Source organism: Lampetra fluviatilis, chromosome 57, assembly GCF_964198595.1.
Source record: "Lampetra fluviatilis chromosome 57, kcLamFluv1.1, whole genome shotgun sequence".
Classification (NCBI taxonomy): domain Eukaryota; kingdom Metazoa; phylum Chordata; class Hyperoartia; order Petromyzontiformes; family Petromyzontidae; genus Lampetra; species Lampetra fluviatilis.
Genome location: NC_136331.1, coordinates 6,505,644 through 6,532,579, shown reverse-complemented (window position 1 = coordinate 6,532,579; position 26,936 = coordinate 6,505,644). Strand labels below are relative to the sequence as shown.

Genomic DNA, 26,936 nt, shown 5'->3' with positions numbered 1-26,936 from the left:
AAATGCACCCGTGCGTCGCTTATCATTTGCATGAATGCCACACCCAGGAGGATAATAAAGTAAAGTACAGCCCCTTTGTCAATCCACTGCTGGATGAAGGTTTTCTCTCCACTCCCTCTCCATTGAAAGAGACACAGACAGACAATGACTATGGGGAGCTATGGGGGCACCAAAGTGTAGATCCGAGAGGCCTAAGAGCTTCTTTCGAAATAACCCCAGGACATTGGAGGAATGTAGAGCGTAAATCTGGATAATGGCCCGGGAATAAAAATGAGTGGTGTAAGAGGGGGGAGCAGGAAAGCAGACCCCACATGAGTCAGAAAAATGCCATGGAGAGGAACGACGCCCCATCTGTAACACGCGTGTTAAAACGATGTTGCAGGCCCGCACCTTTGCGTGTGCGCAGCAGGGACTGGCGACCGGCCCCCAGCAAAGAGCAGACCCCCGGCACGCTGGGCGGGATCTCGCGGTCCAGGAGAGGGCCCAGCCGCTGCACCACAAGCAGCAGGTGCTCGGGCACCAGGTGAGTGTGGCTCAGCACCTGCAGAGGCAGCGCAACACACAAACACACACACGGTCAGCCAGCCACACGCATCCAGCCACCAATGTTGGATTGAGGGGGGGGGGCGGTGACGTGGCCCAGCAGTAGCGTGTTCTCTACTTGCTGCGGAGGTTCCCAGTTCGAATACGGAAGGCCGCCCTGGTTAATACCGCGGTCGTGTGTACGAACAGTCAAATACGACTACGCGCCGTCTGCTTCACAGTGGACGTTAAAAGTTCCATGATGTTGTTCGAATGCAGAAAGCTGTTGTACACCAGCATTACGGTCCGAATCTCAAACATTTGCTACAAATTACTCTATTGGGATTATACAGCAATCGTCGCCTCTACCGTGCAACTACTGCAGATCGCCTACGAGACAGCACTTTAATGTTTGTGCGATAACGGTGCAAATACTATTAGCACAATTGTTTATTACTCACTTACACCAACTTTCTTGGGAGTTTAACACATAGGCTTTCGTGACCAATGTTATTCATAATAAAGGTTTTAGGGTTATGTCGCGTAAGTATGTGTCGAAACCCTCTAGCACCCGACAAGGCCAATCAGCAATGGATTTGTCACGTAAACAAAAAGACAAATAGTTACTACTTCAGCCCACCGGTGTGTTGAAGAGTGAATCCACAACATTTACAATTTGAGTACGACGTTTCGCTGGTAATTACATCCAGCATCATCGGGCGATTTGCCAGAATAGTGAGGCCTTAAATAGAGCAGCAGGGTGACGTCATCATTTAACCCAATCAGGTGCAGAGATCAGAGGCGGGGGTATTGTAATTATATAATAGATTAGTAATTACTTAATTGTTATGATTCCTCTATAAGGAGTTGTAATGTGTATTATTTAATAACTGAACCCAATCACTATACCCAAACCGGTGCAGAAATCAGAGGTGGAGGAGGGGAGTTATTGTAATTATATACGACGTTAGTAATCAGTTAATTAGTACAGTAAAACCTTGGATTGCGAGTAACTTGGTCTGTGAATGTTTTGCAAGAAGAGCAAAATTTTTCAATAAATATTAATTTGATAAACGAGCGAGGTCTTGCAATACGAGTAGTACTTGTATACGCTTTGTCTGCCGAGCGTCACGTGATCACAACTGATATACGAGTGCTTTGATATTCGAGTGCTTTGGATTACAAAACACGTTTCCGGAACGAATTATGCTCGCAATCCAAGGTTTTACTGTATGTGTTCCCCCCCCCCCTCCAATCAACTCTACGCGGCTTTACAATTCATCTATCCAGGAGAGGTTTGATAGATTATATGGCTCCAAGATGAGCAAGAGAAACCATGACAGCTAGAGCAGGTCAGCAAGGGACGTCTTTCTGGCCTGTTGTGAATGGCAATGCTTTCAAGAGTAGGAAAAAAAACCTTCTTGCATGCGCCAGAAATCAAAATAGGACCTGCCCCAATTCCAGCGGCTAGCACCACCACGTGCGTTATAACTACCCAGGAAGATGATGTCTGTAACAACTTCTTAAGTCACTTAATTTCGACCTTTAACCACACTAGAAGGGCCATTGAATATGTTCAGGAAAAAATTGTTGTCCTTGCATGTTAAACCAACATTTATTTCTCAGGACAAAAAAATTACGTGAAAACCCAAATTTAACAGGATAATATTCTTTGGGTCTTTCGGTAAAGTCACATAGATAGATTCAAATAAAATAACAAAAAACTACATTCAGATCGCAACACAAGCGGTCATCATCAGGATGATGAAAGACCCAAAGAATATGAATTCCTGCAGTCACGAAAGCTTTAAGTCAAGATTTTATGGGATAACTTTCTTTTAGCAGAACTGAGAGACCATCAATTAGCTGCACTTGAGAAGCCGGGGTAATCAGAGGCAGCTGAACCCTTCATATAAACCAGGGGCAGGGAACATGTTCCTTACCGAGGGTTGAGCTGTCACTGCAAGAGGACCTTGTGCAGTGGCAAAAGTGACCGAGCGCGCTAAAATTACAACCGCAGGGTCCATCAGGTTAAATATATTCCGCCGTTAGTACCCAATTAGTGTGGCCAAGGTGCTCTCGCAGTGACGTATATTATTTGCAGGTCATTTCGAAGCAGGAATCCTACTATGGCCACGGGAAATTGAGTCACGGGCAGGCATCTGGCCCCAGGGGGCATCGGTTCAACGCTGCCAATTTAAATCCACGCACAATCTCAGCGGCAATGGTGAAATTTACCGCAAACGTAAAGCCAGTCTCACAAGCTATTCCGGCAAACGACCAAGGCTCCTGGTACCTCAGGATTTGATGCCAAATAATATTGGAAAAAACTGCGGCCGAACAGCAATATCCCAAACAAACACCCGACGTTGGACCCCATCACTGAACCAGCTGCTGCCGTACCTTCCCAAAACAATGAAGAACGCAACTCAAATAGAATCTGCACGACCCACCGCAACGCCAGACGCAGTCAAAAAGTTCACAAGCGGAACGTCAAATGAAGCCCGAAATGCAACTGCCGAGGCCGTGTGACAAAAAACCTAACCAGCGCAACGTGAACCCGGAGCGCATTGCGAGCAGCAGAATCAAGTTCAAAGTCAATGGAGGCAAATCATGCTAAGAAAATAATTCCGCCTCAACCGAAGGCACCGCGTAGATTTAAACTTGGACATAAACTTGGACATACAGACCTTTAAGTTGCTATTTCACTCACCCAATCACAAGAAGTGTTGCTGGCTCAAAGCTCTGATAAGTGTTAGCATGCCCCCCCCCCCCACATCAAGCCAACCGGCCAATTCTGACCCCATCCAGGTGCAGCAGCAGCAGGGGGTTAAACATGAACCTCTCCCAGTCTCCCTGCACTGTTTTGTTACTGTGCGAGCGGATCGCCGCCCCAAATAGGTGACGATGCGCCTTCCGTGAACACAACACCTCTGCTGAAAATACTTTCTCTGACACGAGGTCAAAGTACTTTGGCTACACCGTAGTATGCCGCCACGTACATTACACACAAAGCCCTTGCCACAAACGAACCACAATACCTTGCTGAGCTCGTCAAAGAGAATATACCATCGTAGATTTGAAGCTTTCGTGACTGCAAGGATTCATATTCTTAGGTTTTTTCGGTAAAGTCACGTAGGTAAAAAATTAAAATGAATAAAAGTAAAATACAGCAATCGTGCTGTGACGGTTCCACCTGAAGACGGAAGCTTGTGTTGCCTCCGAAACGTCGTGATAAATTTTTATTTTTGACCTACGTGACTTTACCGAAAAAACCTAAGAATATACCATCTCGCAAATTCCGGTCATCCTCGCAGCAGTGGCTTTTGGTTGGCCATCTATCAAAGACGGTAACCGCATTGCACGCATTCGGATACGCTTCTACGGCCATCTGGATTGCACTTCCGATATTAGGAAGCCACTGGAGCTATGCACTTCTAAATCTAGATTGAAAACTCATTTATTTAAAACTGCTTTTTGCGTTTAGTTTGTCGTCCTTCCCGCACACCTTTGATTAGCATGGGCAGCTAAATACGGTGTAAAAAAAGTTCAACATACATGCTGCCACTGGTGTTTACATACTTGTATACATCACGGCACGTGTGCAAAAACCACAACACTTTTACTATCCATTATACTGTGGTGGATTAACAGTGCTTATGAACGATTCTCGCACACCGGTTTAATTATTAGCTGCTCCTCACACCGACCTATTTCCCCACGCGATTGGTAACACTTGGGCAAGTAAACCCACGTCACATTCGAGGTCTTCACCTTTATTCTTTATAAAAGCATTGTGTGGTTATATTGCGTTGACAATGATGCACCAATCACAAAAAAAGTTCACTTTCGTCAATAACACTGCCTTGAAAGAAAAAAAATATAATAGGCAACGTTTTGGACGATGGCCCTATTTTAGAGCATTATGAAGGCCATTTTCCCAAAATGTCACTTGCTTCCATAGAAAAGCATTACATTTTCTAGAATAATTTAGATACGTTTTGACTTGTTCGTGTTTTTTTTTGTTAAAACCAGGCCACAATTTTCTCCTCCCCCTATTATCATCCCAGAAAATTGAGATAGAATTATTGTAAATATATTTGTATTTATGTAGCATGTAATAACACTGTTGTCACCTCAATACACTGTAAAGGCCAAGTATGCAAACACACAACACTACAGAATAATCTTAATAGAAAGAACAGTTGATAGTTCAGCAATGTCGAGGTAAAAATAGCCAATTATAATTATTATTGCGATCTGTGTGTGCACAAGTATTTAACGTGATGCACAGCATTATTAGCTTGGCACGTCATGTAGGACGTTTAACAATCTGAGCGCATGCAGTGTGGAACGAGTTAATTAAAACATTTAGTGTGGAGTATGTATGTGTTTTGAACTTCTTTTGCAACGTACGTAGCCTACAGTGCTAATCGGAGGTGCAATGAAGGACAAACTAAACAAAAAAAATCAGTTCTAAAGAAATTCGTTTTCAATCTAGAACATCGTCAAACTAAACCTAGCATGGTGGATCTCGAGGACTGGAGTTTTGGAAGCCGTGTACACCAACCCGATAGGGTCCAACCGATCTAATTCAGGGCCAAAATTCAAATGAAGAATGCATCGTTTACACCCCTAATCAGACACGTTTTAATATAATACACACAATATTACAATGCAAATGTCCAGCCCTTTGTGGGGGTAACACGACCACACTTAACCACACGTATCTGCTGTGTCAGGGATGCAAGCGGAATTTGGTCAATAATTCCATTAACATGCAACGATTAATGCCAATTTATCCAGGAAATCCCGAAGGAGATAAGACTTTCTTTTCGGAGCGTTCATATACTAAGATGCTTGGGCCAGTGGCAACTGCCACCTCACAGCTTCACTTAGCCTTACGTCAGCTGGCAAGCCACAGCGGGTCACCCATTCAAGTACTAAATCAAGCTCAACCAAGCTTAACTTCCAGGTCCTCAGGAGATTGGGCATATTTCGAGTGATGTTGTCACACGATGGGACAAATATGACATTTTTATTATTTTATCAGGCCCACTGAGCTATATAGCTCTTTTTCAGAATCGACCTGGCCACAAATGATAGCTCAACCAAGTGGCTTATCACGTGGAAACCTAAGGCAGACAAATATACTCTAAATGTATGTTGATTCTAAATGTGGAGGGGAAAACCAGAAGAAAACTCCATGCGACCACAGAGAGAGACATGCAAACTCCAAATATACAGCAGGCGTAAGGGTCGCGATCGAACCCATGACCTCCTGTATACCAGGCGAGGTAGTTACCTACTAGCAACCGTGGCACCAAAATCAACAATGGATAGCCCCTCTCTCTTGGTTAGCTGGCATTTAGCGCCTGAACATTTATCTACACAAAACTAGAAAGGAATGGGCTGCAGTGCAAACAAATGCAATGTAACGTGTCAATAGGCTTTTTGTTCATAAAGTTAAACAGACTTAGTGCAGCCAACTTACATAAACCGTTCTTGTTAAGACCAAATGATATTGCAAAGCTGTGTCAAAAGCTCGCACGTGATCACCCTAACCTCATATTATTATACTGCACGGGGGTTTATTTTCATTAATGTATAAACAAAACGGCTTAGTTACACAAAACCAGTTTAAATTTGCCTGTTGTCAAGAAAAAGGGTCTCGGTGTTATACATCAAAAACATTTTAATTTGACAAAAATGTTAATATTGCATTTGTGCACTATCAAAAACACGTTTTAACCACCAAATCCTTTGTAGAGTGCCGATCGCCCCACTCCAGGTGAGTGGGGCATCCAGGTGAGGCAAATTACTTGGTTCACCAAGATGATGAAGATACTGTAGTATGTGCGTGTTTATTTAGCAATGAGGCTTAGAGAGCAATGGCTAAGCCCTACGAGCGAAACCAATCAACAATCCACCAGCTGCAATGTTATTGGGGTGGGCCCACATTTATAAAATCGTGTTTTTGTAATATTCTAGACGTAAGCACACACACGATTGTGTTTGTGCCAAGTCAGGTCCCTTGGCTCTTCTAGAACAGCATTAGAATTTACACAAGTTGGTCAGGTTTAACCTTTGTTTACAAATCTACACACAAAACAAAGATCCCCTGTATAGCCTTACACAGACTGTTGGGGCAAGTGCTGCTAGCGAGTAGCGCCTACGAAGGCCGGAAAGGCACACGAGGGGTTGGGGTGGACAGCACCACACCCGGCTGCCTTTGTCTCCCCTAGTGGCGATGTTTACTACACACCGCACCAGGTACTCATTTGAGGCCGAGTCGACCTAGGGGTGGTCCAGGAACGGTTCAGATAATCGTCACCGGTGTTGGCCGCGAGCGGGAAGAATCGAACTCGGGTCGCCGGGTTCTCAGCTCGGCATAGCGCTAACAACTACACCACCACTCCCCCCACTGTAATAGTACGGTGCGAAAGTTAAAAGTACATAAGTTACGGGGGTCCTTGACAAATTACGCAAGTCGTCGGATTTATTGTTTGCCAAATGTCATCTCTCCAACGAATTTACCTCGCCAAAAAAATTGAATAACCGTATAGGGTTAACATTACAGTACTTGTAGCACTACAGTACCTAAACAGACTGTTTCTCACAACAACTACTCTCACGTGGGCCATTCTGGCTCCTCCCCCCTTAGCTAGTATATAAGGTCGTGTCTCTTGGGACTTCTCTTCACTTGATACAGCAATTTTGCTGTGACGGTTCCACCAGCTTGTGTTGCTTCCGAAACGTCGTGATTTAATTTATTTTTTTCTTTTAACCTACGTGACTTTCACCCTGTAATTTATATTTACAAAACCCTTAACTTGCCAAAAAGTTGACTAAAGATGTCGTTATTTTTTGGAGTTATGGCGTGTCTTGCCCAATTATAATTTTAGACTTTTATTTGCACACCTTTTACACCGTTTAAATCGCACTATATATTGCTCGTTAAAATTGGAAAGCGGCTATAGCCGAGGCGTTGGGTGATTATTTTTCAAGATTTTAGCCCCGTTGGGTGGGTAACATCAGTGAGTAAACTGCGTTAATATCGCGCGTAGGAAGATAAGTTTGGTAAAAACATTTTTTTTTACCTCAAACGGGGCAGGCAATTAAAACTCGAGAACACGTATCCACACGGCGTGTATACTGTATAACACGCAACTCCATTCAGACGCCGGGCTAACATCAGAATCAGCATCGAAACTACGACAAAACATGCACCTTTAGACATCGAATTTGCTTCGTATGAAGGGGGGGGGGGGTTTATTTTAAATAAAGTGCATTTGTGAGGGGGGGAAATGTTTTTCTGGCTTACCGCGCAAAATAGCACGGCATTATTTTATATTCCTGTACGTTTCGCTACCGCCTTGAAGCGCAAACGTTTCATCGAGGCGGAGGGGGTTGCCCTCTCCCTACAAAACCTTTCATTTCTTTAATATTCTTTAACTATATGCAACCGTGTGGCTTCACGTTCATAGGGAGCGGCCCCCCCACGCAATGTCCGAGGCGGGCCGACCCCACCGCGAAATGAGCGCTGCGCAACGGCCGCCCGTGCCCCCTCGACAACAGCCACGAGAAAGGGGGCGGGGCGTCAGCGCGGTCCAATCAGCGCTCGCCTCCCACGGCAGACGACGTCAACGACACCGCCCGCCGCCGCTACGTAACGCGCCGCGCCATTGGGGCTGCAGCAACCCCCCCCCACCCACCAGCGCCACCACCCGCGGTGGGCGGGGCCAACCGGCGCGCGTGAAGTCACGGGAGGGCGTAGTTTATGCAAATGAAGGCAGCCGCCGTCGCGCGGCCACGCCCCTTTTTCTTTATTTATTTATATCGGCTCGCTCCCGGGGCCTCGATTTGTTTATTTTTTTACTTCTTATTCCCGCCTCCCCTCTCAAAAAGAAACGTGATTTTTATTAATTTTTGGGGGGGCTCTCGATCAAATTTCTCGACGGCATTTCGTCGGAGGGTACTTCCCCCGTCGATTGGCGTCGAGTTACGATTTTGTTTGGGGGGGGGGGGGGGTCGGCGGTTGCCGTCGGTGTATTTTTGCGAGAGTCGTGGGGGGGCCCTTTTAGCACCCCCGTGTAAAAACTGGGCGCAAAAAAAAAAAAGAGGGCCCAGAAATTTTGTGCGGGAGATTTGAGTTGGGGCGAGTGGCCGGCGCCGCTCTCGCTCGCTCACCATCTCGGCGAAGCTGCGCTCGTGCTCCGCGCCCCTCCAGTCCACGCGTCTCGGCAGCAGCTGCCACAAACAAACACAAAATCGCGCACACAAAACACACGCGGCTCGTCAAACTCCGCCGTCCTCACCGGGGACCTCTTCCCCCGCGAGCTTTGAGTCGATCCGCGGATTAATTGGCGAGATTTAAATGCCGACGGCGTGGGGTTTTTTGTTACCTTGTGTTGTTCGATTTCTCGCACAAGGACCTGCGAGTAGGCGGATAGGGGTGGTGGGGGGGAAGGAGGGAGGACACGGCAGGGTCAGTCATCGCCGCTTGGCTCGTACAAAACAAAACCCAAATCGGTGAAATCCCAACAAAACCCTTGCGCCGAACGATTAGTAGGAACGACGATTTACCTCGGCCGCCTCGCGACATGGCCCCGCCGACAGAAACCTCGCGATTAGGAAGAACAACTCTGCGAACGGAGAAAGGGGGGCGGCGAACAGCGATGGTGGGTTGAAAAGGCGGGTTTGAGCGAACGACGAAACGACACGAACCACGGTGGGAGCCCCGCTGCCTTTCTCTCCGCGCCTAGCGCCTATCACCCCTCCTGCTGCTGCCTCCCCCTCCCTCTGTGGCCGGCGCTTACCCGACTCAAGGCGGGAGACGCCGCCACCACCGCCGTGGCTCGGCCGCGCGGCCATGGCTCCTCCGCCGCTTGAGGCCGCCCCTGCTCGGCTCAGCCTCCCTCTTTAATTATTTAATTTCTCTCGCGCTCCTCGCGCGCTCCGTGTGGAAGGGGGGGTGAGGGCGGGGCTTATAGCAAGGGCCGCTGCCTAATATGGGCATGGGCTGGGCGTGGTTTCACGCTGTTTGGGGAAAGTAGGCGTGGTCTAAGTGAATGCTGTTGGCTTTTGTGGATGTGGGCGGAGCCTGTTGAGTAGAGGGCGGGGCTTATGGGCCAATTGGAGAATGGGGGTTGTGGAGGCGGGAATTAATCCGATAGGGGGTGGGACTTGACGTTAGTAGGCGGGGCTTGATGGCTGGTGGGGGCGGAGCTTTGCCGCTGGTGGGCGGGGCTTACTTCGTAGTGGGCGTGGTTAGCTGCGGGAGGGCGGGGCTTACTAGGCTCTCCGCTTTTAGCTTGAAGCAAAAAAAAACACAAAAAACCGCATCACCGCCTCTCCCCCGTGTTGTGGCGATGGGCGGGCGCCACCGTATGCGTCCGCCGCGCGGAAAGAGTTCCCCACGCGGCAACCCCCGGGGGGGTGCCGAGGTAAAAGGAGAGCGCGCGTAGCCGGCACCGCTACACCTGCACACGCAGGTGAGCCGAAACGGCAGTCAATTGTCAAGCGGTGAGGTTGATTCTGTTTGTATCTGCGACTATACTCTGCGTGCTTTTTGTTTCATCGGGTGAAGAAAAACAATATTAGCGTTGTCAGCGACCGCAAAGGTACTCGCGCTAATTTAAGTGTTACGATTAATATCGTTATTAATCCCCGTTCAATTGTGGCTCGGCGTTAATTGTTGGTTGCGGATGTAGACCGCGCGGGCAGAGGGGGGGGAGGTGGTGATGCGGCGCCCCTCCCCCCCTCTCGGCGCGGAGGGATACGCCTGCGTGACGTCACGAGGCATGGCGGACCGGAGCAGCCGCGTCAACTCGGGGAATTTAAAGTCGCTTCACTGTCGCCTCGGTCCATTTTAAATGTCGATTTATCAAAAGTCCGTCTCGTTACCGCACTTCGTTTCATTTATATACTTTGGTGGCTCTCTCGTTCGGCGCGGCGTCACGGCAAGAACCGGCAACATTTACAACCTCGCCAAGCGCCGGTGAGTGAAACGTGTTGAGTGCAGATTGGCTTAATTTTAATTATAAAAGAACTCTGTTGGTTATCGCTGGATACCTTTAACTTTGACCTACCATTCTAAGTTAACGTGCCCCGTTAAATGTATTGCTACAGCCCGTTTGACAAATCGTTTCCTGAATGACTGCCCTCCACCAAACCACACCGCGTGCCGATCATTCAGTACCGGTACTTTATCGACCCTGGCCAGTGGGTTCAGTGATTGTGAGTCCGTGGGCAGAACCGGCTCATTCATCTCTCGCCACTGACTTTAGCCGTGGCCCCAGGAGTAAGAGAACTCTTGGGGGGAGGGGTGGGTTGCCGCCTTCATGCAGCGCGCTAACCACTTGACCCACCGCTCCTAGAAGTGTGGTGCTGTGGGGAATTCAACAGTGGGTGGTGGGGGGTCCGGGGATTCTTCCCGTGGATGTTCCTGCGTTCTGCTCGCCGTGGGAATGTGGAATTTCCAGCACGGGGAGATGAGCGGCCAGCTGGTTTCGAGAGGAACACGTGGTTGGAGTTTGGCTTTCGTGAGATTTGGGGATAAGTTGAACTCCGCTGTCAACGTCACCCACACCACACATTGGGTTTAGATTTCGCTTGTTTTACTCATACGTGCACTTTATAAGAGTAAAACATTCGTGTACACATTTTAACGAGACAGACAAGTGAAATATTAGACGGTGAAATCACAATTATGAATGTACTTTTTATTAATCACATTCCAAAGTCAAAATTATTTCGTCCCCAAATAAACATGGGGCAGTCTGTGTGTGTGTCTCACAGTTTACAGCCCCGAGCCAGCTGATGAGAATTCTGCATTTCCATGGTGGGTGCGAGTCAAAACATAGGAATACCATCTTCATTTTGAGCTTTCGTGACTGCAGGAATCCATACTCTTTGGTTCTTTCGGTAAAGTCACGTAGTGACGTGGTGACTTTGCCGAAAGACCCACTTCTGCCTTCACAAAGTGTGGTACTAGTCCTGTAGGCTTGTACAGGATATGTTCACTGACCAGCTTGATGTCGTGCACATTTCTTCAATGGTTGACGGCTTCAGGAGACCTTCATTCCAGCAGTGGATTGATCATGGTTGATGGCAATAATTTAATCTTCATATAACGCCTTTCACAATACAGTCGGAAGTGTAATTTTGTATCGTACAAAAGTCTTTGTTATTTCGCTCAATGTTTATTTCAGCAAAATAGGTACATTTTTACTTGAATATATTTCGTGGAATAATATCCTACTTCACAGTGGCTTTTTGGGCTTGCTAGGCTCTGTGTGCCAGGCTGACTTAGACCCATGGCTGGTGAGTTTGCCCCAGCATTGTTATATTGATGCCTCACCTCTACCAGGTGTGATGGTGCCCAGCTGTGGTTCCATCTAGTGGCGTAGCTATCACGTGTGCAGGTGTTGCATCTGCAATGGGGCCCAGACCCCGGGTTATGAAGAGTAGGTGGGAAATTTAGCCACGTTGCAGGAAGCCACGTTGCATTCCATGACAACGACGCAACGCCACTGGTTCATTCATTCCTCTCGCCACTCGGGTTTTCAGATTCAAGTCGTGGCTGTGACGGAGTGAATGCGTGCAAACGCATACCAGGAAACGATTCTGGGAGCGTCTGCAGGGACGGAAGTTTCTATGAAAGTGTTAAGACCCGTATTCATATTCTTAGGTTTTTTCGGTAAAGTCACGTAGGTAAAACATAAAAATTAATAAAAAATAAAATAAAATAAATAAAAAATAATTAAAAAAATCACGACGTTTCGGAGGCAACACAAGTCTCCGTCATCAGGTGGGACCGTCACAGCCAGATTAGCTGCATCAAGTGAGGCAATGATTCAAGATGTAATCCCTTAAAAGAAAGCGATGGGTATTACTTTGTTATATCGGCATCTCTTGAGGAAGGCCAGCGTCTCGAGAAGCTGTGACTTCTTGTCTCGTAGTCTATTAAAAACTCTAACAGATAGGTGGAATTCCTCCCCGTAGAGGGCATTAATTCTAGATTTGAAGCTTTTGTGACTGCAAGGATTCATATTCTTAGGTTTTTTTCGGTAAAGTCACGTAGGTAAAACATAAAACATCAAAATTCATAAAAAAATTTAAAAAATGTTAAGACCCGGTGGCTTTTTGTGTGCCACCAACACCTTAACCGCACGTTCAGGTGAATGATATGCAGGCGGTGCTGTTGAGTGTCACGCACATTGACGTGCGCAATTACGCCCCCTCGCACGACAAAGGACCGGAGTCTTGCACACATTCGCACACGAACGCACCGCACGTACCTCACCGGCCCACACAATGTATGTACGTGTGTTGGCGCTCCCAAGAAGTTCAACCGCCTTTTTGACGGAAACGTTTCGCGAGGGGATTTGTGCGAGTACGTGGTGTACGTATGTTGAACTTCTTTCACACCGTACGTAGCCAATCGTGCCAATCGGAGGTGCCGGGTGAAGGACAACAAACTACACACAAAAAGTAGTTCTAAAGAAATTAGTTTTTAATCTAAATTTAAAAGTGCGTAGCTCCGGTAGCTTCCTAAGGTCCCAAAAAGCACTCGCTTACCATTTAAAACGTGTTCTTTGTGCCATCGCACTGCACTATGGACCCTGCGAACTGAGTTTTATTCCTGGCCACGGCCAACATCAGTGGTGAGGGATATCCTAACCGGTCTTGGACACCCCCACCCCTCCTTCACAAACCCACTCCGACCGGTGTGGTGAAGTTTCGTCATACGAACCCTCACGACCAACACGGCAAGGAGAGGCCTTCATCCCACAGTTGATTGGCATATGGTTGTAAATGAATTATATTTAATTATTTCTCGAACTTAAATCTAAACATTTGTTATCGTACACTCTTAAGAGTCCAGTTCATCACCCATGCTAACAAACTATGGTTTATGGCTCTTATTACTCATCACACATTTACATTCCCCGTGCTCGACAACTGTGTGTGACGCATTTCTATCTCTGCTACGTGGTCGTTGAAAGTTAAAGGGTTGCGCAACAAAGTGCACAGGACCAGATTTAGGCTGTCAGCTGTTTACACTAAACAGTTTGGAGAGGAATTAGGTAATCTTTTATTGGTTCTGTTCCCCCTGCACAAGGACTTTCTGGCGTGGGCTTTATTGCTGTGCTCAGAGTTGTGGATTGGCCTAGCTGTTGAGCCTTGATTGCTGGTTTAAGCGTGGTTTAGAACTGCTTCAACGGACAAAGTTATAGGCTGACCCAGGTGGAGCGAGCCGGCCTACCTGCACTCCACTCTTAGTGAGTCCACGCTGGGTACTTGAGAACGTATAGATCAGTGATTCTTAACCTGACGTGCACGCACTCCCGGGAGGTACGAGATGCCCTTTCTGGAGGTGCGAGACATGGCCAGATGTTTTTAGAAGGTAAATAATCGAAACGAATATTAAGCACGGGCACATAAGTACAACTACTTTGTTTGATGAAACCTATGTGTTTTTGAACGTTATAATTTAAAAAAAATTACGATTGAGAACCAAAGGGATGCAGTGCTGCGGTAAAGGTTCAGAATCATTGGTGTAGATCTTCGGTGACTGGGTGGCTCTGTGTTCAGAGCGTTGAGCTTGGCCCCGCTCAGATCTTGGGTGCGAATCCAGGCAGCCTGCCTCTGGTTAAATCTAGATTGAAAACCCGTTTCTTCAGGACTGCCTTTTTTGCACCTCCGATTGGCACGGTTGGCTACGTACGGTGCAAAAGAAGTTCTACATGCCGACAAAACCAGTTCTCAATGCAGGTTAATTTATGGTCTCGGCTGGTAACCAATGACTGCACGTAAAAAAAATAGCCCGTCACTTTTAACATAGTTCTGCACTTAATTTGAGAAAGTTATAGCTTGGAGAATTACAAATGTTAATTTGACTGTCACGCAATAGACATTACTCTCAAATCAGCAGCATTGCACTGCTGTGCGAGAGATCAGTCGGAATGATTTAATATTTCCCTTTAAACTACAATCGCGGACATCGAGATAAGAATTAATATTGAATCGTAAGAAAAGTAAGTGGACTTGGGCAGCACGCATTGTTAGATGATGATGGGCCAGTGGTTTGAGAGTAGTGGCAGAGTGGCAGCCAGAGGAGGAAAATGCCCAAGAGGGACACCACCTTAGAGAGGAGATGGAGCAATGAGATGAACTCGTGTGGGAGCTTTATGCATCACAGTACCATGGCGAGTGATGAGACATGGGGACGTCTTCATCCTAAAAACAAAAAATCCAGGTGAGTCCCACTGAGCTATGCAGCTCTTTTTTTAGAAGCGACCTGGCCACAAATGATTGCTCAGCGAGGTGGCTTATCACGTGGAAATTTATAGCAGCCAAATAATCTAAACGCGTGTGATTCTAAATGTGGAGGGAAAAACAGGAGTACCCGGGGTAAAATACACGCGACTACACCGCAAACTCCAAATATAAAGAGAGACACCGCAAACTCCAAATATACAGGCGTCAGGGTCGGGATCGAACCCATGACCTGTATACTAGGCGAGGTAGTTAACATCTCGCCACCGTGGAGTACAACAGTGGGTAGAGCATGGCTTGATGTACTTGTTCGTTACACATTATTGTCAGTGTATAATTATGATTAATTTTGTAATGCTATAATTACATGCTGTTTTTCACTCAATAGCGCAAGTTAAACTTGAATCGTTATTTTCTGTGTCATGTATTTACAGCTCTGAAGGACATCCCATTTTCACGAAGCCAAAAATGTCGTGGATACGAGAGGATGCCCCCAATTTCTTTCAGAAATTCTGTGCCAATATCTTAAAGGTAAATGGTTATGTTTACATTTCATATTGCATTTAACACTCATTAACTACAAACTATGTTTATTTTACCAGGTAAGGCCCACTGAGCTATGCATCTCTTTTTCAGAAGCGACTTGACCACAAATGATGATAGCTCAACGTAGTGGCTCAGCTTCTGGAAATTTATAGGAGCCAAATAGTTCTAAATAGCAGCCTACTAATCATGTAACAAGGATGCATTATTGTATAAACTAGAAAATAGTAATGTTGTGATAGAGTAACAAATTATAGCTTAGAAAATATATCTAAATTCTGGTTGATCTCTGTGATATCCACAGAAGCTGCCGATATCACAGATCTCTACCTATTGAGATCCTTTCAAGTGATCTTTATTTCACACGGATAAGGGCAGCACTTTCCCCTCTGTCCTGCCGCTGAGAGTAGTAACGCACGCTTTAAACAATGAATGAAGGATGTGGCTCAGTTGCTCAAATGTCAGACCACTGACCTGGCACCGCTGAGAACCTGTTTTCGAATCCAGGTGGTGTAGTGAGTTGATGGTCTCAGGCCGATCACCGCTTGACTGCACAACATTTAATTTGGCTCTTCACTTTATTGGATAAATTTCCAGCTCGTAATGATTCAATTAAAGAGATCTCAAAGGTGGCTTTGTGATATTCGCTTCCATGGGCCAATTTCTAACGTGTTGGGTTTGTGCCGCTCTGCGAAATATCCCAACAAATTATTCGTCTAATATCGTGGGATAACATTGGGGGGGAAAAGGCAAAACAATATTTAAAACAAACCGACGGGCGAAGCAGTTGGATAGACATGACCCTGACGACAATGATACAATGCTGTCCCCCGGTGTTTTGTGGCAGGCAGGGCCGATGCCCAAGCACATTGCCTTCATCATGGACGGGAACCGGCGGTTTGCGAGGAAGCAGCATGTGGAGAGGCAGGAGGGACACACGCAGGGCTTCGACAAGCTGGCACAGGTACAAACGTTTTGAATGGGGAGCGCGACAGCGGTACGTGTGGCCTACCCCTTATTCAATGATCTCACGTGGTCTCCAACGTGCACTGTGAAGTAGACGACACTCTTGCTCTGAAAATGCAACGGGATCTTTAACGCCAACTGTTTTCTTTGGACTGTGACTGGCACACGTGGCCCACTTTATTTTGAAAACATCAAAAGTTCGTTAACTTCCTGCGAAGATGACAGCGCGTAGTCTTCATGGTTAATGCACACCACGGTATTAACCAGGGTGGCCGCTGGATTCAAACATCCAACCTCTGTTGAACTTCTTTGCCACCGTACGTATCCAATTGTGCTAATTGGAGCTGCCGGGGAAGGACAACAAACTCAACACAAAAAGGAGTTCTAAAGAAATGTTTTTAATCTAGTTTTAAAAGTGCATAGCTCCAGTGGCTTCCTAATATCGAAAGGGAAGAGCGTTCCAGACGGCCGCAGAAGCTCGTTTGAAATCGCGCGTCTTTGTTCGACGGCCGGCCAAAAGCCGCCGCCGCTGCTGCTGCGAGGATTTTACGTCGATCAGTTTACGTCAACGGTTTGTGCTCCTTGACGAGAACTGCCCTGCCGCTCGGCCGCATCCCCCCGCGCTGCGCCAACAGACGCTGCGCTGGTGCCTGGACATGGACGTGCGCGAGGTCACCGTCTACGCCTTCAGCATCGAGAACTTCAAGCGTTCCCAGGAGGAGGTGGACGGACTCATGGAGCTCGCCCGCCAGAAGTTTGCGCGGCTCCTGCAGGAGAAGTGAGGGCCTACCCTCGCCCCCCCCCCCCCCCCGCGTTGTTTAGGATAGAACAATTTTATTCTTCGCTGATATTTTTGGGTGAGGCCCCTTAACGCCCTCCACCAACCACCACGACGTAAGCGATTAATTTGTCACGTGTACGAGCGTTTTAACGCGTACAATTATTCTTGTTTCAGCTCGCCACTTGGTTGAAGAACAATTCTCAGTTTGCAAAATTGTGGCTGTGAGAATCACTCTTCGGCTTACTGGTGAGCTGAAATGGCAATAATTGGACGGATTTAACACTTGTACCCGGCGTTGTATGTGAATGTGAACGCATGTGTGCATGGGGAGTGGTAGTGTAGCGATTAGCGCTCTATGCCATGAACCTGGCAACCCGAGTTCGATTCCTGCTCATGGCCAACACCAGTGACAGTTATCTGAACTGGTCTTGGGCCTCCTCTAGGTCGACTCAGCCTTTAAATGAGTAGCTAGTGCGTTGTGTAAACCTCGCCACCGGGGAGACAAAGGCGGTCAGGCGTGGTGCTGGCCACCCACTTCCTCCTGTGCCATTCTGGCCTTCATAAGTGCTCGCTTAACAGCACTTGCCCCAACTTTCTGTTAAGGCTATACAGGGTATTTTTGTCTTGTGTGTGCGTGTGCCCGCCTGTGGTTGTGGCCGCAAAGGGAGAAGCTGAACAGGTACGGCGTGCGTATCCGCGTGCCGGGCGACCTCACGTTGCTGCCGCAGGACATTCAGGAGCTCATCGCCAAAGCCGTGACGTCCACCAGCCATAACGACAAGTATTATTTTTACCTCCTTTTTTTTCCTTGTCGTTGTGACTCATATCCCGTTTTGCACACTGCTGACATTATATCACGAGGCGAAGCATCCACTCGGATCTCTTGCAGAGCAGTGCAGCCTGCCCTGTTAGACGATTGCCCTCGCAAGCGGATGCCGCTGAGCTACCTCTGAGATCCCTTCATGTGTGAACTGTGGTCCGCACACAGTGGAGGGCAGTGCTTCTATATTATGAAAGAGGTAGATTCGACAACATTCGGACCGTGATTTTAATTCTAAAGTGCAGAACCATTTAAAAATGTGATCTATTTTTTTTTCAATTGGAAACCACACTATAGATTCACTGCACTTGAGAACGTGGTTCAATCGGTTAGCTGCCTAGGTTTGAACCGAGAATCTTTGCGATGCCAGCTCAACGCTTCTGACCTCTGAGTCAGCCGGCCAGCCACCTCACAACAGGTAATAAGAATGATTTAATGTCCCTTATTTACCCAATGATAATCTTAAAAGGTCCTGCCCTAATTCCCTCCGCTCGTTGATTTAACAATGCCCACTGCCGCAGCAATCATTCCAGTAATGCTACGCATAGTAGTATGATAATGTTCGTAATTATATGAACAATGGTTGGTGTTGCAGTGGTTCGCATGCTGCATGCGCTATGAACCCCAGGAACCCGCACTGACCAGCATGGTGATGTATGATCAGAAATCCCCGTGACTGATGTGGCATGAAGAGACCTTCATCCAACAGTGGCCATATACATGTTTTTGCAGAAGAGATATTTCACTGGCCCATAGGAGTGAGGTGACCAAATATTTACCGGTTCCATTTTCTCTGTGATCCGAAGGTGGATTATGTGGTAATATTTTCACGTGTGTGTTATCACATTTAAACAAATTGGTACCGCTAATGAATAATCAATTTAAAAAAATAATTCATATACAACCCATTCTTAATCAAAATAGGGTGACGCATCCATGCCGTGCCAAAGTAATATCTGGGAACAATTCCCGGAACCGAAATCAAGCACACGGTCACAAAGAACTTGCTCAGGTGTTGAGGATGTTGCTGACCCGACCCGGTTCGTTGGGGTTCGGGGGCGAATGTCTTGCGCGAGTGCGCCGATGGGTGGTGGGTAGTCCGTTGACCTACCCCGCGTTGGCGCGCTGTTGCCCAGGTGCTTCCTGAACGTGTGCTTTGCGTACACGTCGCGCCACGAGATCACCAACGCCGTGCGCGAGATGGCCTGGGGTGTGGAGCAGGGCCTGCTGCAACCCAGGTGAGGCCCACAGTCTCATCCGTATGTATATGTACGTACGTAGACCTTCTTTCGCACCGTACGTAGCCAGCCGTGCTAATTGGAGATTTGCTAGCAGTGCCGGGAAGCTCGTGACGCCTTTACCACCACCAGTACAGCCACAGCTCAAGCCATTGGGCTTGTTTCTGCACTGGTGTAAGTAGCAAACCAATTAGCGCGGTTGGCTATGTATGGTGCAAAAGAAGCTTAACATACATTGGTACGAACCAAATGGTGCTTCAGAAGTGAAGTGGTAAACAATGGAACATGGGAAAGGAAACTCCACCCTGCACACCTAAAATGACCTACGGTTTCATTTAACGCGATCCGTGAACTTCTTTGTACACTGCCCATAACTAATTTTTACAAGAACCGCGGCTTGATTTCACATGGGCCGCGGCATCGTTTGAAACGAGAAACAAAACAAATAAGACGATAGAATCGAGACCAAAAATAATCTCGAGTTGAATGGAAAATCAACCCCCAATAAGTGACAATTTCTGAAATTGCTGAGCGGTAGATTTTGACATGTGTAATTAGTAATGCCATACCACTACAGTCGTGACAGTAAGACTTCCTACACCAATATGCAAAAAGTACCTTTTACCATCTAATTGCAGATTTACTACAGTTATAAATACGTCTAAACTATGTTTTTGTTATTCTTGGTTCTTTCGGTAAAGTCACGTAGATGGGAAACAATTAAATAGTAAAAATATAAAACAATACAAATTCTCACGACGTTTCGACTGCAACAATCATCATCAGGTGTGAAATCCACAGCAAGAAAATTTGAAAAAAGTGGCGATTTTTTCTTGCTGTGGATTTCACACCTGATGGATGATTGCTTGTGTTGCAGTCGAAACATCGTGAGAATTTAATTGTTTTATATTTGTATTATTTTATTGTTTCCCTTCTACGTGACTTTACCGAAAGAACCAAGAATATGAATCCCTACAGTCACGAAAGCTTTAAATCAAAATGTATGTTTTTGTTATTTAACCAGGCATCAGGGTCAGGATTGAATCCCACGACCTCCTGTATACCAGGCGAGGTAGTTAACATCTCGCCACCATGGCATTAGGTGAACGTTCCAGCTTTCACAGGTGCTGCTCGCTAACAACACTTGACCCAACAGTCTGTTAAGGCTACACGGGGGTGGTGGGGGGATTTTTGTCTCTGTTGTACACAGCGACGTGACGGAGAGCCTGCTGGACCGGTGCTTGTACACCAGCCACTCGCCCGACCCCGACGTGCTCATCCGTACCTCCGGGGAGGTGCGCCTCAGCGACTTTCTCCTCTGGCAGGTCCGTCCGTACACCGGTGCCGCCCCTTATTAAGCCAGCGCATGAACTAAAAACTAAACGGATTTTTATTTACCTGGTAAGGCCCACTGAACTATGTAGCTCTTTCAGATGTGACCTGGCTATCACAAAGGATATAGCTGAACGAAGTGGCTTATCGAGTGGACATTTATACCAGCCAAATACTCTTAATTGTGTGACGTCGCTTCTAAATGTGGAGGGGAAAAACCGGAGTACCTGGAGAAAAATCCACGCGACCACGGCGAGAGAGACATGCAAACTCCAGATATTCAGGCGTCAGGGTCGGGATCGAACCCACAACCACCTGCATACCAGACGAGGGAGTTAACATCTCGCCACCAAATGTCCGTGTCATCGCCAATGCAGAGGGCTAAAGCTGAGCCCACGCTGGCCCACGCAATGTGAACTCGCATGTCTCCCCATACCCCCTTCTCGACTTGGCACCTTCAATCCAAGCCGGCGCAGGACCCTCATCGCTGGCGGTTTTTCACTTGCTTTTTTTTGCCGTTGCGAGCCACAATCTAACCTCGATACGCTGGCCTCAAGCCTCGTGGCTTCGGCAGGGCCAGTGGACGGTGTAGTTTCAAGTGGCGGTAGTACACTGACGACACGCTGCGTCGCAGCGCCGCCTGCACACGTCCTCGGCTCGTTGATTGCGCGCGACATCAGCGTCACGGCTCGGCTTCTGCTGCGGAAGAACAACTCGGGGAGCCGCCCGAGCCACGACCTCGTCGGCGTGGCATGACCGCAATGCAGCTCGGTTGTAACGTGGGGGTCGGGGGGGGGGGAGCCGTCGGTCAAAAGTTTTTCGCTCGTGCTTTGCTAAGCGGGAGGAGTACCGGTGGTAATGAATTAGCTCTCAGTCGGTTGAATGTCATCCTGTCTTGTGGCTCTGCAGACGGCGTACTCCTGCCTCGTGTTCCAGTCGGTGCTTTGGCCGGAGTTCACGTTTTGGAATCTCTATCAGGCCATCCTGCGCTACCAAGTCAACTACCACGCCATCCAGGTGCGGGGCAACCAGAGGCACTGTTGTATATGGGCCCAGCGGTAACGTCGGTGGCGTGGTTTGGCTTTGAACGACGGTCGTATCGGTCCGGCAGAGTTGTGAAACTCGCGGCCCGTGGGCCAGATGTGGCCTGCGCATGCAGGTTGAGTGGCCCCGCCAAGCTGAGAGATGTGGTGAGAGAGAGACGAGCAAACGATAGACTAGAACTTTAGGCAAGATACAGATTCAAGAGCCACAATGCAATGTGAATAACGTCACTTGGGCAGAATCTTTTTGTGTTTGGTTTGTTGTTATTACCCCCACACCTACGATTAGCACGGTTGGCTACATACGGTGCGAAAGAAGTTCAACATACATAGATTAGTGAGATAAAAGCGAGATAAGATGTACCAGTTTCCCTCACTTTATGCGGTAGATGCTTTCCAAAAAAAAGAGCGCACAGAGGGAAACTGCGTGGGACGGCTGCCTGCTAAGTAACAGGGTGACGCCGCTTCGTACGGCGAGTTTTGGGTAGAAAGTTCACCGCACCTACGCGAAATTGCACAAACCGAATCCGCATTAGACCAAGGGAAACCGTGTAGATGATAAAGCTGGAGATGCGGTACAGACGAATGAGATTATAGATATCCACAAATGACTTTTACGTCTCATACAGGAGGGGGCAGTGTTGACAAGCAGTGCATTCTGACTGCTTTGCTATTTTTATGGACTGGGTTTAAATGTGGATTTCAGCCCCCTGCGATCTTACCTGGTCCCCAGTGACTACACAACAGCGGCCGTTATGTAGCTTTTCGGTGCGATTTTGGGTTGTGTCGTTTGTGGTATGGCCCGGCGTCTGATGTTTCTCTCCGTGCCGTGAGTTTCTTACCTAAAGAGGCTCACGGCGCGTTCGAGCGAACGCACCAATCGCTTTCATCTCGCCAGCGATGAGCCAAGATCAAATATTGAATTTGGTTAGTACTGCCCGAGGTGGCGTAATAGTCGTAGTTGCAATTTCCTTGCGTCCCCTATCGCAATTAAATTCTGTGGTAACCATTTGAAATGAAGTCGGTTCTCCAGGAAGTTTCTGTGTACAGTATTAGCCGTGAAAATGCATCGGTACTCGTAAAGTTTTCCTTCCTTAGGTGGTACCTCCGAATAGCACGGTTGGCTACGCACGGTGCAAAAGAAGTTCACTATTATACGTACACACCACTTTCTGCTCTCGCCCACTGAGCAGAGGTCGCAATCGGGTACCCGAAACCCGTACCGTACCCGATACCCGGCTACCCGTACCCAGTTGGGTACGGGTTCCCGTTTGCGACCCTGGTGCGGCGGGTACGGGTAGCCGCACTTGACTCACCCCAACCAATGAGTGAGAAGGCCGTGAGTCACTGGTGAGTAACCGTTTGTCACTCATTTCCCAACGTCTTGTCTCTTCTCACAATTCAAGTTCCTAGAATCAACCCACCCACGCCTGCAACATTGCTTCATCCCAGAGGTCACAATCGGGTACCCGATACCCGTACCCTACCCGATACCCGGCTACCCGTACCCGGCCGGGTATCGGGTAGGGTACGGGTACCCGTTTGCAACCCTGGTGCGGCCGGGTACGGGTAAGGAATCAAAACCAGTTTGCGACCTCTGCCACTGAGTAATCGGGAAAGAAGCTCTCGGCACGCGGAGACCGCCGGAGTCTCAGCCGGGCCTTTTCTTTCCTTTTGCTCGCCTGCAGGAAGTGCGCGCGAGCCACCGCGATGACGTGGAGCGGCAGGAGCGCGAGCTGGACCTCAGCGTCGCGCTGCAGAGGCTGCGACACGGCGAGGTGGTGGCCGGCGACGACCCCACGGCGGCGGCGGCGTCGGCCGAGGAGGAGGAGGAGGCGGCCAGGCAGGTCGCCTGCGAGCGGCGCGAGAGGACCCAAAGATTTCTGCAGGCGCTGGAGCGCAAGCGCACGGCCTACTTCGAGGAGCTAAGCGCCGAGCCCGCGAGATGACGCTAAGCGTTTTGCGGAGTGGCGCTGCTGCCGGTGCGAGCAACGTGTCCAGACGGCTTCGATCCAAACGGGGCTGCTGCTGCTGCTGCTGTCCACTGGCGAGAGCGTTGTCAACAACATGGGCCTTGGTGCAAGAAATTAACTGGGGGGGAGGGTGGGTGGGGCCCTGTCCAATTCTCACCGTGACCCCCCAAACCCACGTCTTCATAGTCCAGGAACCTAGGACCCTCCAGCCCTTGGGCCACCCTCTGTGCAGTTGCACTGCCTGCACACTCGATATCGCTACACTACTGACTTTCGCCGACCAATAGACCATAACTGTCAACCCCTTATCAGTGCCTACCTTTATAACAGCCCAATTCAGACCTGATTGGTCACCCCGTGCCCTTAGAAATCTCGACGTTCATCCTACAAAGTCCCATCGCAAGGGAGAAACACAAACAGACGCATTTTATTTTTGTTGCCCGTATTCAAACGGCTGTACGCCGTATGGACCTGAACTCAATTTCCCTGTACAAGAATACGGGTAAACCGTGTGGGTTAACAGCTTTGAATAGACTCCCATTGGAACCGTGGACTCGCACAGAGACCCCTAGACTCCCATAGAATACCCCTAGACTCCCATAGAGATAATTATAGTCAAAAAACCTGTCGACTACTCTTAGAACCGTAGATGCACGTAGGACCGATACAAGCTAAGGGACCCATAGACTCGCTCACACAGGACTCGTAGACTCACATAGGACCCATAGACTCGTATTGGAACCATCGACTCGAGTAGGACCAATGCTCGGAGGCCCCAAAGACTCGCATCGGTTTCGTAGCCTTGCCAGCGTGGGCCCCGATGCGAGGAAAAAAAGGGGAGGACCCTCTGTTCAATTTCCCTCCCTCTCTCCGTAGCATGGCACTCCGGGGCCCCTCGAGACCATGGGCCTCGGTGCAGTAGCACCACCTCCTGCACGATCGATAGCCGTGCCACCCACCGCTGGCTGCTTTGTGGATGCAGAAAGTTGACTCTCCAATTAGCCCACGGTTGGCTACGTAAGGTGCGGAAGAAGTTCAACGCACAAGGTGGGGCGGCGCGTGTTGCGTCGCTGGACACGTGGCAGAAAAACGTAATCGGCAAAACTTTCAAATCCAATGTTCGATCACAGCGCTTGAAATGCTGGGCGACATCTGTGTAAATCGATGTAATTAATATTATTATTGTAATGTTCAAATGTATTTGGGGGGTGCGGGAAAAAATATATATACGTCGTGAGCTGTTGTGCACTTTGATTATCGCGAAAACTGACGAATTTCAAGGAGCTTAAGTGTTTTGCGAAAAGTCGGTTAAAATCCATCGTGGTCATTTGCCGACTTGGCAGTCAAATTGAATGCGTCCCCGACCCGTCAATCATTGCGGGATCTGCAGATTGTGATTCCATGCGTAAAACCTCGGATCGTACACAGCTGCTGTAGAGTCTGTGAGTATTTCAACGTGCCAATGTTGATCTCTACTACATGTATATACACGATTTGTTCCACAGAGTTCGGCAGTGAGAATTGTCATTGCATAGCTGAAGCAGACATTATGCCTGCTTCCCGTGCCTGTCCCTCCACATAAATCATCAAAGGATGTTGATCCGTCCAATCTTCGACAAGGGGACTGTCTCCGTTAGAGGGTCCTTGTGTAATATAAACATCTTGCGGTTCACCAGCATTGGTTTAAGCGAGCGTGACTGATGAGACACTGTCGAAACCAGTCCTTGCCTACGAACATCAACATTTGTTTCAAGCCTGTCTTTTTACAGGTAGGAACAATAGTTCCACACTGCCCACCAGGGATTATTTGTCTGTCGTGCATAGCCACGCCCTCGATTTGTATTTCATAAGAGCGCTTCAGGCGGGCTCGGTACCACGTGACGCACCGCCCCACGCAGCTTGCGCCGCGTGACACGGATCGCACGAATGCGCTGTCCAACCAAGTTCCTACCTGCCCACTCCGAAGGAACGTGTTTCCTGATGACACACCGAGTGTCGAAATCGGACGGGGGTTTGCTCGTGTTGAGCCTATGCTGATTTAAGTAATGTAATGCACTCCCAGAAGACCGTGTAGCTGATGGGATGTGTACAGAAAAATATCTAATCTTAATGTGGAGGGACGGTATGGGAAGGAGGCGTTATGGTCTATGAAACGACGAGCTGATGCGTTAAATTGCTTTGGTGACACCGCAATTGGCAGTGATGCACAAATAACACGCAACTTGTTTGTCCACAGCAAATAAGAAAAGTGTCTAGCCAGGTGACGTTTTGGTCAAGGGCCCTCCGCAGCACACACGTGATCTGTCACATTGAGAGAGGTCCCCTCTAGCGGAGTGCGTCGTCGTTCGACCGGGGAGGTCAACATCCCTCGCCTCTCGGTGTGTCGTGAGACGCCGCCGATTCTACATTTCCTTTCTCTCAAGGTGGCGTTGCGAACATTTTGGATGTCATCTTCTTGGTTCTTTCGGTAAAGTCACGTAGAATGGAAATATTAAAATAATAAAATAATTCTCACGACGTTTTGGCCACAACGCAAGCAGCCGACCTCAGGTGGAGAGCAGGTCTGTCGAGTAGACAGTCTGACACACTCCAGGCTTGGAGCGCCAAACCTACGCATTTCACAAGTAGTACTAATCGCATATCTGCATTTCCCATAAATATGTTAAATTCCTCTTGATATGCAAATTCTTTTGTCAAGGCGCCCTTCCCCCCTCCATCCCAGCTTAAATAGTCGCTCCAAGGCTGGAGTGTGTCATTCAGATTCTGTCTACTCGACAGACCTGTTCTCCACCTGAGGACGGCTGCTTGCGTTGTGGCCGAAACGTCGTGAAAATTATTTTATGATGTTTTATTTTTATTATTTTATTATTTCCATTCTACGTGACTTTACCGAAAGAACCAAGAAGATGAATCCCTGCAGTCACGAAAGCTTTAAATCGAAATTTTGGGTGTCGTTTTTGCGTTCAGAATTCAAGTGCCGTCTTCTCTGTGGAATTTTTGTCCTACGCTGCTCGCCCCCCCCTCCCTCCCCGCCCACCATCTGCTCGCGTTTAGGCTCTGGCTCTTTGCGCGGCGATGAACGGAGGTTCGATCTCGCTTCACCCACAATCCATTTCACGAGTGAAAAGGCAGCTTCTCAAATAAAGACGCTGTTTAAATTGAGGTCTCCGTGTGTCTCTGCGTTGGCATTGTTCAGTGAAAGGTAAACCCACCAAGAGTTTATATTCTTGGTTCTTTCGGTAAAGTCACGTAGAAGGGAAATAATAAAATATAAATATAAAACAATACAAATTCTCACGACGTTTCGATTGCAACACAAGCAATCATCATCAAGTGTGAAATCCACAGCAAGCACCTATGGTGCTGACATTGGGAAAAACCGCCACTTTTTTAAAATTTTCTTTCTGTGGATTTCACACGTGATGATGATTGCTT

General features: G+C 48.1%; 3 protein-coding genes across 4 annotated transcripts in view; 1 reads left to right on the top strand and 2 right to left on the bottom strand.

Moving 5' to 3' along the window:
* LOC144950375 (PH-interacting protein-like) overlaps nucleotides 1-313 on the bottom strand; it is a 39,526-nt gene extending 39,213 nt beyond the window's left edge. Inside the window, exon 1 of the mRNA XM_078880491.1 lies at nucleotides 307-313. Within this exon, the coding sequence (XP_078736617.1) occupies nucleotides 307-313 (7 nt within the window). The remainder of the gene's footprint in view (nucleotides 1-306) is intronic.
* Nucleotides 314-316: 3 nt separating this feature from the next.
* LOC144950374 (PH-interacting protein-like) lies at nucleotides 317-9,435 on the bottom strand. Its single transcript, XM_078880490.1, has 5 exons — nucleotides 9,342-9,435; nucleotides 9,109-9,167; nucleotides 8,928-8,957; nucleotides 8,713-8,772; nucleotides 317-541 (listed from the first exon to the last, which is right to left on the bottom strand). Exons 1-5 carry the CDS (start codon nucleotides 9,394-9,396, stop codon nucleotides 317-319), a joined length of 429 nt encoding a protein of 142 aa, XP_078736616.1. The 5' UTR covers nucleotides 9,397-9,435.
* Nucleotides 9,436-9,869: 434 nt separating this feature from the next.
* DHDDS (dehydrodolichyl diphosphate synthase subunit) lies at nucleotides 9,870-26,645 on the top strand. 2 transcript variants are annotated; one of them, XM_078880379.1, is made up of 9 exons: nucleotides 9,870-10,016; nucleotides 15,240-15,336; nucleotides 16,196-16,312; nucleotides 16,950-17,092; nucleotides 17,760-17,876; nucleotides 19,052-19,153; nucleotides 20,364-20,478; nucleotides 21,395-21,502; nucleotides 23,217-26,645. In XM_078880379.1, the coding sequence occupies exons 2-9, from the start codon at nucleotides 15,274-15,276 to the stop codon at nucleotides 23,475-23,477; spliced, it is 1,026 nt and encodes a 341-aa protein (XP_078736505.1). In that variant the 5' UTR covers nucleotides 9,870-10,016; nucleotides 15,240-15,273; the 3' UTR covers nucleotides 23,478-26,645. The 2 variants fall into 2 exon arrangements, with proteins under 2 accessions (XP_078736505.1, XP_078736504.1); XM_078880378.1 differs by lacking the exon at nucleotides 9,870-10,016 and adding an exon at nucleotides 10,052-10,522.
* The last annotated feature ends 291 nt before the right edge of the window (nucleotides 26,646-26,936 follow it).

What these genes read in the sequence shown, in the direction of transcription:
- DHDDS (XM_078880378.1), top strand. Translation starts at nt 10,398, where the DNA reads ATGTCGATTTATCAAAAGTCCGTCTCGTTACCGCACTTCGTTTCATTT. An exon ending in TCTGTGCCAATATCTTAAAG is followed by an intron (nt 15,337 to 16,195) that starts GTAAATGGTTAT and finishes GTTTTGTGGCAG; the next exon opens with GCAGGGCCGATGCCCAAGCA. An exon ending in GCGCGGCTCCTGCAGGAGAA is followed by an intron (nt 17,093 to 17,759) that starts GTGAGGGCCTAC and finishes GTGGCCGCAAAG; the next exon opens with GGAGAAGCTGAACAGGTACG.
- LOC144950374 (XM_078880490.1), bottom strand. Translation starts at nt 9,396, where the DNA reads ATGGCCGCGCGGCCGAGCCACGGCGGTGGTGGCGGCGTCTCCCGCCTT. An exon ending in CGTCTCCCGCCTTGAGTCGG is followed by an intron (nt 9,168 to 9,341) that starts GTAAGCGCCGGC and finishes CTCCGTTCGCAG; the next exon opens with AGTTGTTCTTCCTAATCGCG. An exon ending in GAGAAATCGAACAACACAAG is followed by an intron (nt 8,773 to 8,927) that starts GTAACAAAAAAC and finishes TGTTTGTGGCAG; the next exon opens with CTGCTGCCGAGACGCGTGGA.